Source organism: Neomonachus schauinslandi, chromosome 10 (assembly GCF_002201575.2).
Source record: "Neomonachus schauinslandi chromosome 10, ASM220157v2, whole genome shotgun sequence".
In the NCBI taxonomy this organism is placed as follows: domain Eukaryota; kingdom Metazoa; phylum Chordata; class Mammalia; order Carnivora; family Phocidae; genus Neomonachus; species Neomonachus schauinslandi.
The window spans coordinates 65,819,184-65,837,338 of record NC_058412.1 but is presented as its reverse complement, the minus strand read 5'-3'; the positions used below and the strand labels follow the sequence as shown (position 1 = coordinate 65,837,338).

At 39.5% G+C, this 18,155-nt stretch overlaps 1 protein-coding gene across 2 annotated transcripts in view; it reads left to right on the top strand.

The window, feature by feature from the left end:
* The window catches only part of ACYP2 (acylphosphatase 2), a 162,997-nt gene extending 150,241 nt beyond the window's left edge, over window positions 1-12,756 (top strand). For both annotated transcript variants that reach the window (XM_021701224.1, XM_044918760.1), the window contains exon 4: window positions 12,592-12,756. In XM_021701224.1, coding sequence (XP_021556899.1) covers window positions 12,592-12,706 — 115 coding nt within the window. In that variant the 3' untranslated portion in view covers window positions 12,707-12,756. The remainder of the gene's footprint in view (window positions 1-12,591) is intronic.
* Window positions 12,757-18,155: the final 5,399 nt, after the last annotated feature.

Here is an 18,155-nt window from a genome sequence, read left to right as displayed (position 1 = left end):
AGAGCTGATGCTCCTCCCCAGCAGCCCCAGGAAAGCGCTGCGTGGGGCTCTCACCCAGCACCACGCTCAAGGTCTCTGCCCTACCCAGCCCCTCTCTGTTCAGGGCAGCCCCCCAACTCCAAGCTGCCCTTGCCCCAGGGCCAACGCTGAGAGCTCTTAGTCCCTAAGTTCAGGGCCATTGACAGATTGGCAGCCAGCTACTGAGACCACTGCCCTAAAGATACAGATTTTTAGGACCTCAGAACGTCGCATGCCTTGCTTTAATGGAAAAGTATCTGGTAAAGTAGATGGTAAAGCAAAACTCCATAAATAAATCTCTACCCTCCTTTCCAATAATTTCCTTTATAAAATCAAAGAAACAGTATCAGCAAGAAAAAAAACCCCTCAGTTTTATGTGTTTATACCTCACTTGGTTCCCACATGATTTAAAGTGATTGGTCAGAAAATGTAAAACTGTAATGAGAGAGCGTACATTTAAAAGTGAAAAAGAACAGAAAACAAGGGTGGGGACATAAAATGGGGCCAGGAACAAGGCTTAAAAAAATGTATAAAATACTGACCTCTGCTCTGGGTGGGTCAGAGTTTGGCTCTAAACTATCTAGTAGCCCACTATCAGCTAATAGCATCCCCCCAAACACTCAGTTTGCTTGTGAGCATTTTTTTGGGTTGGGGAAGTGGAGAGGTCAGGGTGAGGGGGTGAAAATACAGGGGAGTCTGGCCAACTCGCTTTTCATTTGGCTTCACGTAGGAGTAGATTTTAACATATCTGGAATAGAAAACGCCCTAGACTGTGTGTTATTAAAACAATCCTCCTCAAATATTGTTCTTCTGAGACAAAGCGCTCATAAATATTGGAAGGCATTGAATTCAGGATCGAGGCAGGCTTGCTTGCCAAGAACAAAACCTTAAAGATGTATAAAGCTCCTCTGTATCTCTCCTCTCCCTCAGAGACAGCTCAAAAGATTGATCTATTCTTGCTGTCTGCGTTGCTTCACTTCCCCCTCAGTCCTAAAGCCATTTAAATCTGGCTTCCACCCCCACCACGTCACTGAGGCTGATCCTGCTAAGGTCCCCAAAGCATTTTTCAGCTCAGATTTTATTTAGGTCTCAGCAGCATCTGGAGGTTGACTTCTTTCTCCTTCTTAAAATATTCTGTGGCCTGGGTTTTCTTTAACACCACACTTTGTGGATATCTCCCTGTTCTCTGGTCATTCCTTCGACTTGTCCTCTGCCTTCTTCTCCTTTTCCACCTGACTCTTCAATGTTTGTGTTCCTCGGAATTCTGTTCTAGTGCTGAGAAGAACTCTAGATCCGATAGAGCCCACAACAGTGTTGCTACCATACAGATTAGTAACAAAAACAAAACAAAACAAAACTTCTCATCTCTGTATCCCTTAGAGTAGAAGTTCATCCAGTTCTTGTTAACTGAATAATAGCAGTGGTGGACATGGTACGTTGCCTTGCTCAATCACGGTTCCACACTCCTTCTGGTGCCTTTCCTTGTCTGCAGACGAGAGCTAGGAACCATGTTTCCCTGACTCTCTTGCAGCTAGAGCCTCAAAGGTGATGGAGGTTTCAACCATCAGAGGTCCACATGTGAAATTTGAACTTGAAACTGATCTAGGTGGAAAGAGAAGCAGCAGAGGTGCCCGAGTCATCCATTTAGTTGGTGTGAGGATCTAGCAGATATCACGTGGCTCTGGAGCCAGCCATCCTGGTGGGACTTCCTGATACCTGGAGTGCAGTTAGGGTAGCATGTTCATTAATGCAGTGATTTTGGTGACAGCCTCCTGATTTGCAGCAGTTCCCCCCATGGGCTTGTCACACAAAAAATTGTCCAAGACTTAGTAGTGGAGATTAGGGGGTGTCTTTCAGGGAAGTTCTGGGTATTGTCGAGGGGTAGCTTTCAGGAATTTTCTGATTCTATACAGATGTGCACCTTTGATTTTCTACTAACTAGGCTATTTTACAACTCTAAGGTAGAAATTTACTTGTAGTAAACTAAAGAAATGCAAATACTTCTTGTTCATAGCAAAGCAAATTGCTTTTTTTCTGGTAGATAGAGAATTGACTTTTGCCCTAAAGAAAATGTAATCCCATTTTTTTTTTATTACTGCTCTAAAACTACACGAATATGGGGGCCCCTAGTCATATGTGGTTATTGAGCACTCGCAGTGTGGCAAGTTTGAATTGAGATATGTTGTAAGTGTAAAATACATGCCAGAATTCAAAGCCTCAATATAAAATATGTAAAATAGCTCGCTTTTTCTATTAATCGTTTGTATGGATCATATATTGAAATAATAGCTTGGATATATTGAACTAAAAAAAATTGTCAAAATGAATTTCACCTTTTTTACTTTTATATGGCTCCTAGAAGATGCTCATATTATAGCTGTTGGACAGTCCTGCCCTATAGAATTTCAACCAAGTTGACCTCTATTAGCCAGATGAGTTCAGCATCCCTGCTTGTATGTATGTATATATACACCTAGGTCTACATATGTATGAGTCTCTAAATTTTCTTTTGAGCCAGATAGAACCTGGAAGATGTTCTGTCATTAATGCATTGAATAGAAATCTTTGACACAAGTCGTTTTATATTTGCGGAGAATCTCAGTTTTAACATTTTACTCTTTAACAACCAATTCTACAGAGTTGCTCCAACAGGCCCAATCTAAATATGTTCTTCCAGCCTGCCTAGTGATTTTGTAAGGACCAAATTCCCTTCTAAAAGAGCTAAGGTGGTTTTCTGACCTGCTACAGCACCCTGATACAATAGCTAAATATGGAGTGTGTACTAGGTTCTGCATTTTACCCTATTCATCTTCAGTAACAACTTGGAGGCAGGCAATGTACTCTCCATTTTACAAATGGAGGCACTGAGAGTTGAAGAAACTTGCCCCACATGGCCAGTGGGGAAGTGGTAGCTGATTCGCACTCAAGCAGAATTGATCCCAAAGTCCACCTCCATACCACTGTGCCACTCTCATCTTTCCCCTCCATAAAACAGAAAGGAGAGGGTATTTGTCACTTGGCTGACCCGACAATGGTGGTCTGACAGTGCAGCCAGAGGCTTAGGTCATGCCCTCACTACTTCTGCCTCTTCTACTCCCAGGCCCTTTGATCCAGTTGTCTCGTTTTCAGAATCCTGGGGAGCTCTTCCAGACTCTCCTAGCTGAGGAGATGGAATGACCTGCCCTTTCCCCCTGCAGCAGAACAGTAACTCCAACAGGTTTTACTAGTGGAATTGCACTAGAAGTATGTGACTTTGACCATCACAGAGCTTACTTAAGAGGCTCTCCACCATCCTTGGCAAAGACAGAACAATTACACAGCAATAACTGCTATTAAGGGCTTACTGTGTATGGGATGTTGCACCGGGCAATTTCTATACATTCTCTTTAAATCATTCAGTAACTCAGTAAGGTAAGGGCTAACCCCCTTTTAAAGAGGAGTAATCTGGGTTCAGGTTAATTATGCAAGTGCTGGGATTCCCTTGAAAATCACTGAACTCTTCTCTGTTCATGGACTACAGATGACAGAAATTTTCGACATTACAGTTGATACTTAAACAATGGGGGGGTTAGGGGTGCCAACCCTCTACACAGTTGGAAATCCACGTATGACTTTGGACTCCCCCAAAACTAATCCCCACTATTGACCAGAAGGAAGACTTACTGATTACAGGAAGAGTTGATTAACACATATTTTGTATGTTAGATTATATACTATATATTTTTAAGATTTTATTTGAGAGAGAGAGAGCGCATGAGCTGGGGGAGGGGAAGAGGGAGAAGCAGACTCCCCTGCTGAGCAGGGAGCCCCATGCAAGCTCAATTCCAGGACACCCCCCCCCCATCGTAACCTCAGCTGAAGGCAACCACTTAAGTGACTGAGCCACCCAGGTGCCCTTGATTATATACTATATTCTTAAAATAAGCTAGAAATTTTATTAAAATACATTTACAATACTGTGCTATACAAAATCCTCATATAAGTGGACCTATGCAGTTCAAATTCATGTTGTTTAAGGGTCAACTATATAGTAAAATACCATTAAAAAGCTTATATCAATAATGAAAAAGTCTATGGTATTATTTGTTTACATGTACCTGAATAAGAAACATGCTTAAGAAAGGAGAATAACAAAAATATTATGTACTCTCCTTCCATTATTAATGCTAGTTTAAAAGCTTGAAATGGACAGGCAACTCAATATTTTCCAGCATGCACCACGTTTGCTTTTGATTCATTAGCTGTCTCTTACTGTCTGCTTTCTTGCTATGGTCTACATTTTACACCAGTGCTGCAGAGATATCCAAAAGGATTATTCTGCCCCACTTCAGACCCAGGAAATAGAACTGGTATGAATTATTAATAGTGTTGGCTTTCTAGTGCTTTAATTCCACCTCTTTTTTTCAAGAAGGATATTAGTTAAATGGAATTTTTCTTATCATGCCAGGAGCTTACTACATTTTGTAGGAAACACTAAACGACTTGAGTAATAGAAGAGACAGTCCTATGTTGATTTCTACTTGTACTTATGATGGATTCTCCATCCATTCCACTCCCTATATCCTTGTCAGTGATAGGTTAATAGGGCAATTTTTACACTGGGCTCTTGAGAGCCCTTGGGTTTCCCCAGAGGTGCTCCAGGTAGAGTTGGGAAACAGAGAGGCCTGAAGGGGAGGTTCTGCACCTCACCCCCAACCATTCCCTTGCTTCAGAGAAGCACTTCACTTCTACAAGAATCAGGCTTTCATGCAAGATTATGTTGGGAGAAAGAACTCTTCTTTTTAAAAAGCTTAAAAATCCTGACTACAACTATGACAGCAGGTGTTTGTACATTTTTGGAATACTAAGAACAATGTCTAAAGACTTTTGTATATCTGAGGATATACAACCAACTGTGCCCTGAACTTAAATGGCGGCAGGTCATGTGACTGGGTTTGCAGGATAGACTTGGCCCTCTGGGGCTGTTCTAATAGTCACTCTGTGTTCTGGGTGAAGTCAGTTACCATGCTTTCTTATATAATGAGTAAACCTAAAATGACAAGAGTTGTAATAACATTCGGGGGCTGGCAAAAATAGGTGAACAGATTCCACAAATAAACTTGGTTCACATGCTTACATCCAGGTTATTAGGTCAGACTCACAGACCTCCAGCTTCCTCTAAGAGGATGAATATAGTCATTACTCATGTTATTTCATAGGGACTGCCATGAATTTTTTCATTTCTCTGTAATAAGAGCAACTCTTTGTTTACCTTTCAAAGTGTGTAAAAAATGGGAGTGTTTTGTTTCATGTGAGATAAAATCAGAATTAAAAGGTTGTGCCCAGGGCTCCCTTCTGTGTGTGGACTGTGGAGCACCCTAGAAATGCCCGCTTTTCTCATGCATGGAAGCTATAGACTGGAAGGCAGGCAGGTGACAAAGATGCATTCATTATGTATCGTATTTATTGAGTGCCCATTGTCATCAGGCATCATGCGAGATGTTGGGGAGGCAATAGTGAGTCAGACTCCTACTCTGCCTGCTTAGAATTTGCATTCTAATGTGGAGGAGGCACGTAGTGAACACATCAAGCATTACATAAACATAGCAATTACAGAATGTGATCATTCGCATGATGCACACCATAGTGGGGGGCAGGGTCCGTTTTAGATAGGGGCAGTCAGCAAAGGGTCTCTAGGAGGGTAGAAACCTGAGTGCATTTTAAAAGGCCACAGCTGGCCTCTTTGCTGGTTGCTGAGGCCATAAATGTGTGGCATTTACTATACTTGAGAGCTAAATGTGTGCCATCTGCACCGAAGAATCAGCATGCCGTGGAAACCCTGAGGGGACCCATAGTTGGTCCCTGCCTGAGCAGGAATGGAAAAACACAACGCAGTTAATTTATTAAATGAATAGATTTTTCCTCCGTCATCTAATGTTTACCAGCACCGTGTTTTATTCATTTTCTTTTATGCAAAGATGGCGTGAAGAATACTTAACATACAAGCAATATCATTGTCTTTTGCCATTCCACACAAAAATTATTCTTACAACTATGTATAATCCTCATCAAACATGTAAGAGATGCATCTATAATGAAATTCCCTCTTATATTACTTCATTGTTAAGGACAACATGATTTTGGTAAAAAGAAACACTATAGAAATTAGTTTCATTTTCAAAAACTCTACATACAACATTTAAAATATATTAGAGTGAAGGGAGAACACGATCATCAAGTAACAGGACTCCTGTTAATAGAATTTTCCACTTTACATCTTATCCTTCCATTTTTATTTGTTGAGCCTTCTTATTTTTTGGTTTTTTTTAAGCCTATCAGTGGATATTTCTTAAAAATATCTGAAAGATATACACATACAAAGCAGACTGAAATTTACAGCAGAAAATTAGACTTCAGTGTCACTCAAGCAAATGTAATTCACTCATCCATCCAACCATCCATTCAGTATTTATTGAGTCTACTAACTTAATAGATAAAATATGCTGGAGCCTGAGCCATGTATGCTGGCCCGCCTTGCTGGGTGAACACTGTTCATGATTCTTTCTTTACATACTAAGGCGATTCTCTCGAAGCCACGGAAATAGTCGAAATGTGGCTTGATAGCCTACAGTAAAGAGTAATTTGCAATTATCCAACCAAGGTGATAAAAATGGATTAACAGAACAAATCCAGGAGAACTACATAGGGTAGTTTACCTAGGAACCCCAAAGTAAAGAAAACTATTCTAAGGAACTTCAGTAAGGCATCTGATTACAATGAAGACATTACTAGTTTCCCTAGGTACCCGTTTAGAAACATGACCATTAAAAAGCATCTTGTTCAAAATAGCAAGAAAAATAGAACATATTTAAGTATTATCAGGAAATAGGACCTGAATCAAGTAAACTACAAAATTTTGATGAGGAACATAAAGACTTGAACAAAAGCAGGGAAAATTTTTACTCTTGATGACAAGATTAAATGTTAGAATGCCAGTTCTTTCTGAATTATTTTAAGATTTAAAAGGGGATTTGAAGGGATTAGACAAAATTATGCTAAAATCTAGTAGACCTCTAGATAGACAAGGACAATTAGAATTATTAGTTTACAGGGTGGGAAAGTTTAGGGATTGCTGAGCATTAATATATATTCTAAGGGTATAAGAATTAATATAGTTTGATGCTGGTTTAGGGATTAACCAAAGGTATCAATGGAGTTAAAAAGAATGTCTAGAAAAATATTCAGGCATACACGCAGACTTAATCTATGATTATAGTTGTTCTGGGGAAAATGTCTATGCATTCAAAATTAAGACCTCTTTTTCATATCATGCAATCACATAATTCCAGATGGATTAAAGATTTAAATATAAAGGATAAAGCCATACTTTCAGTTAAAGAGGTTACATTTGGAACATATGCATTTACTTCTGCTCCCACCTAAACCCCACTTAATGTGAGTAAAATTGATTTTTTTTAAAAGGTTTAAACACCCACAAGAACAAAGAATGGGCGAGAAAGCTACAAAACTTTGAAAGACAGGGCAACAAAACTTTGGAAATTAGAAAGCAGAAGAGCTAGTGGTCACGCTGACCTGAATGGTAAGGGTCCAGTGGGGGAAGCAGAGAAATGGCCCTTTTAACACAGTGGAAACCCCCCAAGGCTCAGGCCACTGGAAGGGGGCAGAAAGGTGGGGTCAAAAATACAAGGATTTAAGATTTGTTTAATAAGCTATTCTCTCTCACCCCTACACTTCAGAGTAGCTTCCCTGCCCACCTAGGTGGAAGCCGGAGTTTCATGCTCTAGAGATGGTCTCCTAGGCACAGCTGAAAACAGGTGTTCAGTTAAAGTTACACAGTGAATATTGAGGCCTTACCCTTCTTCCCAAAACACACAGAGCCAAATTGATAGACTGTAGGTGGGACATTGGACACACCTTCCCTAGAGGATCTGCCCAGTCCAAGAGAAGAAATACAAAGATACCAAAATTGGAGGCTGCCCCATGAAATGGTTTATTCACCTCCCTCTAGTAAACCTAAGACCACAGCTCTGCCTCTGGCTAAAGAGAAGTCCATTCCAGATTGGCGGATGGGGAGTCCTGCCTTCCATTGTTCACTCTAGGAAACATCTGATTGAATTGTTAACTCTGCCCCTAAGATGGGATGGATGTCCCTATGGAGAAGCCTTTGGCCCAAGCACTGATCCTTGGCCCCACTGGTCCCACTATGCTTGTAGGACAGGTGTCTAAGAAAGCACAGTGCAGTGCAGGCAGGCAGGCGTGTATTCTGCTTCTGGCCATCTGGTCACCCTCAACTGCTCTCCCTGCTCATCATCAAGAACTTCCATAGCAATTATTAACATCTTTTCACTCTAATTCCTCAACCCTACCTTACCTCCCTTAATTCTTAGTAAATTACTGTACCTCTTACTTTACTAAGAAAATGGAGGTTATCTTATGCCAATACCTCTTCACATCCAAGTTGCTCTCATTTTTTTGACTCCTTCTCTTCTGTACAGAGATGTGTCCTCATTTCTAAACCTAATGAGTCTACTTAATGATCCTGTTTGTTCCAACCTGCCCTGGAGCCTTGTCCCACCAATTACTACTTCTTTGTCTTGCATCTTCAATTCATTCCCTCTGCCCACTTGTGAGAATATGTGCAGTAGTACTGAGATGTGCCACTCAGACTCCCTTTCAGGACTGAAGGACTTATTCTCCAGATGCTGGGAATGCTGGTGGAAGGTGGCCCCCAGGCATCAGCCCACTTTAGGAGTTGCCTCAGCAGAAGGAAGTCACCACACTAACTGTCACATCTCCTTCTCTGGGCAGCTCTTCTCTAATGACTCGCTCATGGTGGGGGGATATAAAGACCCTTCCCTCTCACTGTAAATTGGGACAATGCTGAAGGGTCTTCCCAGCTTCAGAGTTCCTCATGTGTCGGCTGAGGTCTTCAATGAAACTGCATCTCACCCAACTTCTCCTTCATTCCAATCCTGTCTACTTTCCTTGCCTCCCACAGTTCTTGAACCTGAGAGCATCCCTAGGAACTAGTCCATCGCAAAGTCTGTATCCCAGACTCCCCTCTCTATGACAGCAAGACTGTAAGTCATGGACATTTAAAAATTTGATAAGTGGTACCAAATTGCCCTTTTGAAAGGCTGTACAAATTTGCATTCCCATCAACAATCCAGAAAAGTGCCTCTTTTCCCACACCTTAACTGTCATTATTAGATATTATCAACTTTTCAAATATTTGCCATTCCCTAAGTAACAGATGGTGTCTCATTCTTGCTTGATTTGTATTTTTAAAATTATGAGTAAGAGTGAGAATATTTGCACATATTTACTGGCCATTTATATTTCTTTCCCTTTCATCTGTTGTTTATGTTCTTTGACCATTTTTTATTAGATGACTATCTTTTATGTATTGATTTTTAAGTGTTCTTAGTATAGTAAGAAACCTGCAAATAAGTTTTCCAGTTTGCTGTTTGTTTTGGCTTTGCTTAAGACATTTTTTGACCATTCAAAAGTTTTACATTTTTAATTAGTTAACATTATTAATTTTTTCCCTAATGCTTCTTGGTTTCCTGCCATGCTTAAATTGGCATTCCTATTCTAACATTTGGAAATTTCTCTAGTATTTAAAACTTAGCTTCAATGCCACTGCTATCACAAAGATGTGCCTGAGTACCTTGTCTAGAAATTAACCCCATCCAATTCCTTTCCCTTTATATTAAAATCACATTGCTCATCACATTCTGAATTATATTTTTATCATTCTCCAAACTCTTCCATTAGATTGTGAGTTACTGAGGGAAGAAACCTCCTTTTAGATATCCGTGTATGCATTCCAGTATCAAGGATATGCTTTGCATACAGTGCTACTTAAATATTTATTGAATTGAAATGAATTAACAGGTACTGTTTGATTATGTGGTTCTTAACTAATACCCTTCGTGAAACAAAGAGGTGAAATTACAGCACTTTAGCTAGAACTCCTACATCTGCCATCTCCAGACCTGAGCCACACCTATAAAGTGCTGACTGCAGGAGTAGCACATGAGTGAAGTCTTAGGGCTTGCAAAGTGACAGGTGACCAGAACACTCCTAGGTAAGTAGGCAGGTCAGGCAGGATGGTTCCTAGCAACAGGGGTTCCATGCTTGGGGCCATGGAACAAAGTGGCCCTCCACTTTACACACAGTGTAAAGACAGCTGAATTCCCTAACAGCACAACCATTCTGCCCCTACCAGTGGCATAGATTTCTCCTTGGCCATACTTCTGGCTGATGAAGTTCTTAATGGTGTTGAAGACCAGCTACAAGTAGGTAGTCAGGCTCTCAACTAGCTTAATACATTAAGTTATCATCCTAGGTGGATTAGTCATTGCCAACTCATGGAGCCATTAGTACTGGTCCTAGATTCACTGGTTCCAATTGCTCTCCTTGCATTCTCTCTTTAGCCCATTTAAATACAGCTTTCACTCCACCAAAACTGTTCTTAGCGAGGTCATCAGTGACTAGCGTGTTACCAATGCAATGGTTCTCAGTCCTCACCTTCCTTGAACTGCCAGCTGCAGGGACCCTGTTGATCCCTCCTTGCTCCTGGAGGGCTGCATCTGACTCCTAGGACAGGATGCCCTTGCAGCTTTTCTGGATGCTGCTGCTTTTCTTTGCTGGTTCTTCCTCTGCTTCCTGGGCTCTGAACTTTGTGGTGCTCTAACCTAAAGTACAATCCTCAGAACTCTTCCCTTTTGTATATTCATTTTCTTGGTGATGCCATCCAATCTTATGACTTTCAGTACTGGCCACCTGCAGACAAATTCTGACTTTATCTCCTCCAGCCAAAGATCCAACTGCCTGTACAACATCTCATGTAGATGTCTACTAGTTATCTCAGTCAACATTCCAAAACTGAACTTCTGATCTCTCCCCCACCCCCAATCTGCTCTTCTCACAGTCTCTCCACTTCAGTCAATCACGACCACAACCAAGTAGTTTTTCACCAATAACTCTGGTGTCATCCTTCAGTTCTCTTTTCCTCATACCATGTCCAATCTGTCAGCAAATCTATTGATTATACCTTCAAAACACATCTCCAGAATCTGACCATTTGTCGTCACCCCCACCACTGTTACTACCCTGAGCAAATTACGTAACTCTTCTGCTCTCTATGGACTATAATGTACAGGGTTAATGTGTGGATCAGAGTTAAGAGTCTATGTAAAGAGCTCAGCACAATGCTGAGCAAACAGTGCTCAATACATTTTCGCTTTTATTATTTCTAGTCTCTGTTTCAGAGAAGATTTCAAGGAGATAGGACTAGTAAAATTGAAGCCATTGGCTCCGTTTTATAATAACTGAATTTTCTTGTTCAACACATGCAATTTCAACTTTTAAGATTTTAACTGAATTGAAGAAAGTAAGATGTGTTACTGGGCTTAGCTTCTAAGGAGGAGAAACATGAAATTTTACCTTACCCCAAACTGTCATAAGAGCCAAAGAAAGGGTTAAATATTACAATGGCAATTTGAGTCATTGGAATTTTCTAGCCTGAGTAAGAGTAATTTTCAGCTAATCAGATGACTTTAGCCTAGAAAATACTTGTAATTCAAGGTTATATAAGATTGTTACTATATTACGCAGTTGAGTGTGGAACTAGCTTCGCATTGAATGAACTTTGGGGATATGAGCAAACTTGCTGACTATTTCTACAGCAACAGCTGGGTAGCAGCCATCACTTGTATAAAACTGCCTCATATTGTTTATCTGTTGTCCCACTTAATCTGTCATCTGTTGCAACTAATTGTTAATAGGTAGAAAAAGTCTGGAAAAATCTTTAACAGTAATATCTCAAATGTCAACAATATTAAAATATGCCTGAATTGTATAGGAAGCATCTCAGAGAAGTACCCAAAGGCATAAATTAGACACAGATATTTTGCTAATAAAGAAAAACCAATGCACTACAGAAGCAGAAATAGTTTCAGAGCATTTAACTTGTCCCTTTAATGTAGTCACTTTGATAATATATGTAGTAAGAAATGGTTTTTTTGAATAGATAAGAAAATGTTCATCTAATTGCATTTTAATGTTTGTGGAAAATCACATTCTTTATACATTTTTTTCATTTTTTTCTTTTAGTCTGCACAAATGTGTGTGTGTGTGTGTGTGTGTGTGTGTGTGAGATCTACCATGTGCTGGATAATGAGAAAAAACTGATGAATTATTATTACTTATCTTTTTGTAAAAATATAATCCTTTTACATATGAGAGCTAGGTTATAATGGCTTTGGATGTTTTAAGAGGGGGGAAATAACCCCAATATGAAATCATCAGTTTATTGTGCTTAATTTGCTATTAGCTTTTCTTTGTCCATATTTAATTATGTATTAAACTCCGATATATACATGATGTATACAATGTAACAAAATTTTATTTCACATTAGATGCAAAAGTTACAGTAAACTCCCATTGGGACCTGGGGTAGGATCATTTTAGCTAGCCCATATACACGTCATATGCTAATTTTTATTTATTTTTTGTAGGATGTCCTGATATACACATTATATGCTAATTTTTGTTTATTTTTTGTAGGATGTCCTGGCTGAGCAAAGTTGGAAGTCCTAGTTCTCGCATTGACCGCACAAACTTTTCTAATGAGAAAACCATCTCTAAACTTGAATACTCAAATTTTAGTATTCGATACTAATAGAAGAGCAATAAAAATTTTAATGCTTATATTGCACAACAAATACTAGATCTTAAGTCTATGTTTTAGAATATTAGTAGCAGAGTAAGTTAAAAAAGAAACTTCCTGTTCTGAAAGCTACAACAGAATATCTGTTACTAAAAATGTCTGACACTGAAATAGTTTTACTCAACTATGTTTTTAAAAAGTAAAAACTTAGCATTATAAAATAAATGTCATTACAAAACATTTAATATGAATATTAAACTTGTCTAATGGAATCCTTAAGTCTAATGAATGTTCTAGCAAACATGTTACTTGGCTAGGCATAAAATAAAGCTAACCATTTAAAAATTTAAAAATCATTGTTGTCTGAAATGAATTCTAAAACCTTCTGCATAATAATTTGTTATTGAAGTTGAGTAATTTGTTTAATATAAAGACCCAATAGTTAGATATAAATGTATGATTAGTATAACCATAAAATCATATCAATAAAGAATTAATTTTTAAAATCCTGGTTGAGACATGATTCAGTATTTAGGTTAGTACTTAATGCTTCCTATGAACTGTACTGTTCTGTATAGTGAGCAAGTGGGTGATGGAACTGATAAGAACTCCCAGTTATAGTACAACGAGCAGCAAGATTTATGTCAACAACTATCTACGATTGCTATCCTATTAACCGGAAAAGGAACTGAGAGTCTAAATAAATCATACTATCCCCTAACCTTGACCTATCATTTGGGGATTTTCACATGTAAGTGGTAATTAATTAAGCAAGAGAGTATTTTAAGGGGAAGGTTCATTTCTATACCATAGAATTATACTATCAAAAAAGGAAGATCTTTAACTCCAAATACTGGGGAGTTTCAAATGTTGCAGGTATATACATGCATATATCCTTCAAGGATTTCCAATTTTTATAACAATGGAATCCATCATGAAAACAAAATTTTACATTAATTACATGAAGTGGAAAAGCACAACTAGTATGATTGAAATGGGCATGGAGGTCCCTGGATCCCTGCACACTTGGTCTCACTTGCTCTCCTGCATCTTGTCTGCCTTGCACAATTTCACATCCCCAAACCACCATTCTACCTATGGAACCAATCTCCACTGCTCCTCTCCACAGCAGGGAGAAAGACTGCAGGCCTCTCTCCTTCACCTGCTGCAAGATTAGAACTGAGAAAAGGAAATGAAGTGGGGCTGACATTGTTCCTTTGAAAGGTTAACTCTATGGATAATGGTAATATTGGTATCAAATATATGTATGACAACACAACATCAGCGACTGACAAAGGTATTTTTTAAACTTTCCAAAAACACTTAAAGGAATAAAGAACTTTCCTGTTATTCTAACGTCATCATGTTGAGCATTATAAGTGTTAGATATCATACAGGAGACTCTATCGTGATACTCCTTTGAATTTTGGTCTCCTTTTATTTCCCTGCTCCTGGTTGAAGGAAGAGAGAAAAGCCTTTGTGTTCCCTAAGCTCAGGGAAGGCTTTGGTGCTAGTCTCCTGAAGACAACGTCTCTTCCGAGGTTTTATTTTAAAGAGGGCATGATGCTATGAGTTGAGGACAGAGAGAAACTCTAGACTTTAGCAGGTAAAAGAGAAGCAGAAGTGGCAAGAGCCACGGGAAGAAGGAGATTATCCAAGACTTTGGAAAGGGACCAAAGGCTGTGGGTTTCCCAAGAGATGGAGACCTGCGTCTTTTTTCCCCAGTGGCCCCTCTGCAGGGTGGCTGCACCTGAGGAGGGAGCAGCAGGAGCATCGAGAGAAGCGGGATCCCAGGCCCAGGGAGTCCGGCACCAGGCAAGATTCCTGTCCCCAAAAGTTCTACAAAGCATCCTGCCACAAGGGACCGTGGTGGCTTGGACAGTCGTCCTGGTAATTGGAATGGACTGGAAACCAGGGAAGTCTTTCCTGAATATTCTCTCTGCATGAGACCCTTTATGTGGTCCTTCTGGAAGAGGGTAGAAAACCCCAGGGATGACTGAGAATTAATTTCCCAACTCTCAGGATGGGACTTGAAACAGGCTTGATTTGATTTACAGAAAACAAAATAGACATTTCTTGCACACTCAAGTTTGAAACAAAATATGTATCTCTTTACACATAGAAAGGCTAAGTGATTTTAGAAAAATACCACCTCAGAAGTGACACCAATATGTCACTTTTTATTACCTCAATACCCTCTGCTATTTCCCTTCCCAGCTCTCTTTATAAGAAAATCATACTTTGCTGGCACAATCTTCTAACCTCACAAAGTGAATCACATTGGTCAAGGTTGCTTAGTGATGAACACATAACTAAATTCTATTACTCGATGAAGAATGTTGTAAATAATGATTAAAAGTCAGTGTTCATGAATGGGTAGAAAGAAAGAAAAAAAACTGGTGAAACAATTTTACACATGTGTTATCGAGACCAGATAACACATCTTACCAGTAAACTTGATAATGTCAGATTTCACAGTGAACTCACACAGGGAATTTTGAATTTACATATTTTAGATAATAATAAACCTTGACAGGTTTAGTTTTGTCAGAATTAGACATTTTAAAAGCCAAGAAAAGAAAATTAAGCAAAAGATGGGTATCTAGTTCAGTGACGATCAACCAGGTGTTGCGACAATCCACATGCCTACACCCTCAGAATCGGGGGTATGATTTGTAAGAGCATACCAAATACTATTTTTTATATTCATATAAAAATGCCTATCTTTTAAAAAGCTAGCTCAGGAAGGAAAGCTCAGTACAATCTTCTTGGCTGGAGGGAATATGCAAAAGAGAGACTCTTTACCAGCTGGGGCACATAGAAGCGACTGGGGTGTGGGAGAAACATGAGATTTTCCCATTAGGAAGGGTATGGGCTTCTGACCTTGAGAAGAAGCAATGGAGGTTTCATCTGACACTGGGAATCTCTAAGTTCAGGGGCATATCCTGCAGCCTGAAGGATCCTAGTGCTTCAAAGGTAGGGCAGAGAAGCACTGAAGGAAGACAATTGACAGGTGTGGGGTGAGGGGTGGGGGGTGGGGACACGGCCACACCCACTAGTTTGTGCTGGAAACTGGTCACTATTGTTATTTCTAAATATTTTTAACGTTGTCTACTGAAGGAATTTTTGAGAAGCACCACCTATCTCTAAGCTCATTAATTAGAGACAACAGAAAACCAGAATCTACTTCCAAAAATTAGCCTGTATTTGGAAGGTCTATAGTTCACAAATATATTTCATATGGTAGCTCTCTCTGGCGTCTGTTAATTTAAATATCGAAGAATGTTCACTATTTAGTTCAAAGGAAGAGATTTCTAGATCTGGAACTAATTTCAGGAACTGCAAATAGGCAACTTTGTGCAGTAGAAAGTAGGAATCAGAAGATGTGCATTCTGGGCCCAACCCATCTATTAATTAGCTGTATGCCTGGGTGCATTTGCAAAATAATGAATTTCAACTAAATTGAGACTTTTTGCAGGATTCCAGTAAGCCAGGGGCCTCCCAGGAGGTGGTGCCCCTCACAGAAGGGCCATTTGGAAGATGGACAGCTGAAGGTCCCAAGATCTGTTTCAATCAGAGCGGCCCTGCTCTCCTCTCTTCCGTGCATTAGGGTTCTCCCTAAGACATCTGAGAAGAACTCTTCCTCAAAGAAACAAAAACAACAAGACAACACTGAATTTAGGATCTGGGGTCTTCTGTTCTAAGTGTCTAAACATGTTAAACTCGAACTCATGTCCTGTTCTCTCGTCAAGCCAGTGTGGCATGTATGGTCTCCCTTCAGCCCCTTCCACTGAAGCATGCATGATTTATGACAAGTACTATTGGAAATAAATTCTTCGTTTTCACAGTGGCCTCCATAAAGGTCCATGGTAGCTAAAATAGTTCTGAAATTGATTTCTGTGATCTTTTGTTTCTATGTTACCAAAATGAAAAACATGCAAGAGGAAATATAAATACATAATTAGTGGCTTAATTAAAATGTATTTTACAAGCATATCTTGGAGATCTTTATTTTAACCTGACATTTAGAATTATGTGTAAGAGGTAATTTTCCTTTTCTTAACGGATTCAAATTGTTTGGAATAAAACCAAAGTCTGACAAAAATTTTAAACTTTAGAATTAAAAAGTCTAGTTACTGTGTGATTAGCAGGTTTTTCTACAGAAAGTGGGATCCCCCCCCCCTTTAGAGACATGATTTATGCTCTCTCTGCTGCTAAAAGATCTGTATACATTACTGGTTGGATGTCCAAGATGCTGCTTTTATCCTCAAACTATGTTTTTCTTTTATTAGCTTGATTTTCCATGGTGGCATGGTAAACTCTGCACGTATCCGTGAATACAAGCCTCCAATATGGCAGTGCTGCTTCCCCGCCCCCTTCTTATTTTTTACAAATACTAGAAATGCATAGGGAAAGAGAAGATGCAAGAGATTAATTGTATTGGAAACAGAGTTTCTGTTTCAAAACAAGTATTAAAAGCAAGGACTGTCATCAGTCCTTTGGTCATTTGCAAGCATCAAAGCCGAATTTCTAACTGAATTCAGTGCACATTAATCTGGATTAACAACATGCTTGCAATACTTCACCAAGAAATTGGCATAAACAGGTAGACACAATGTACCATTAGTTTTGAGATGCAGTATCTACAACAACCAGAATAAATAGAATAGAAATCCTACTTTTCGGGCGCCTGGGTGGCTCAGTTGGTTAAGCCACTGCCTTCGGCTCAGGTCATGATCCTGGAGTCCCAGGATCGAGTCCCGCATCGGGCTCCCTGCTCGGCGGGGAGTCTGCTTCTCCCTCTGACCCTCCCCCCCTCATGCTCTCTCTCTCATTCTCTCTCTCTCTCTCTCAAATAAATAAATAAAATCTTTAAAAAAGAAAAAAGAAAGAAATCCTACTTTTCGGGTACTACTTTTTGAGGTAGCAAAACAAGAATCCAGCCTTCTCTCTGTTCTCTGATCCCAACTACTATCCTTTCTCCATTAACTGGGATCATCTCGCTTCTCAATCATAGCACGCAGGAACGGGAAGGACACAGGCAGTGGCATCCTGGGTGGTCCCTTTACTTAGAGCATGGAAATGAGGCCAGGTAGCTTCCTCCGTGTTCCCTTGATAATGATTTGAACTTTATAAATTATTTTCTATATCCTTTCATATGTGCATCTCATAATTAAAAAAATTAAGTCTCCTAGAAATCTCATAGGAAAATAACAAAATACTGGATTGGGCGAGATCAACCATTCTGGGGCTTTAGACTTGGGAGGGATACCCACCCTCTATTGGCAAATACCAGGATATAACCAAACTCTCCACATTAAAAGATAAACAGTAAACAAAATTAGCCTTAAGATTTATTAAAAAAAAAAAAAAAAAAGCACTCCAGCTAAGGTAAATGGAACATTATCCTTTAGAGTCAGGCAAAGTATACACCTCAAAAAGTTATTTATTATAGGAAAAA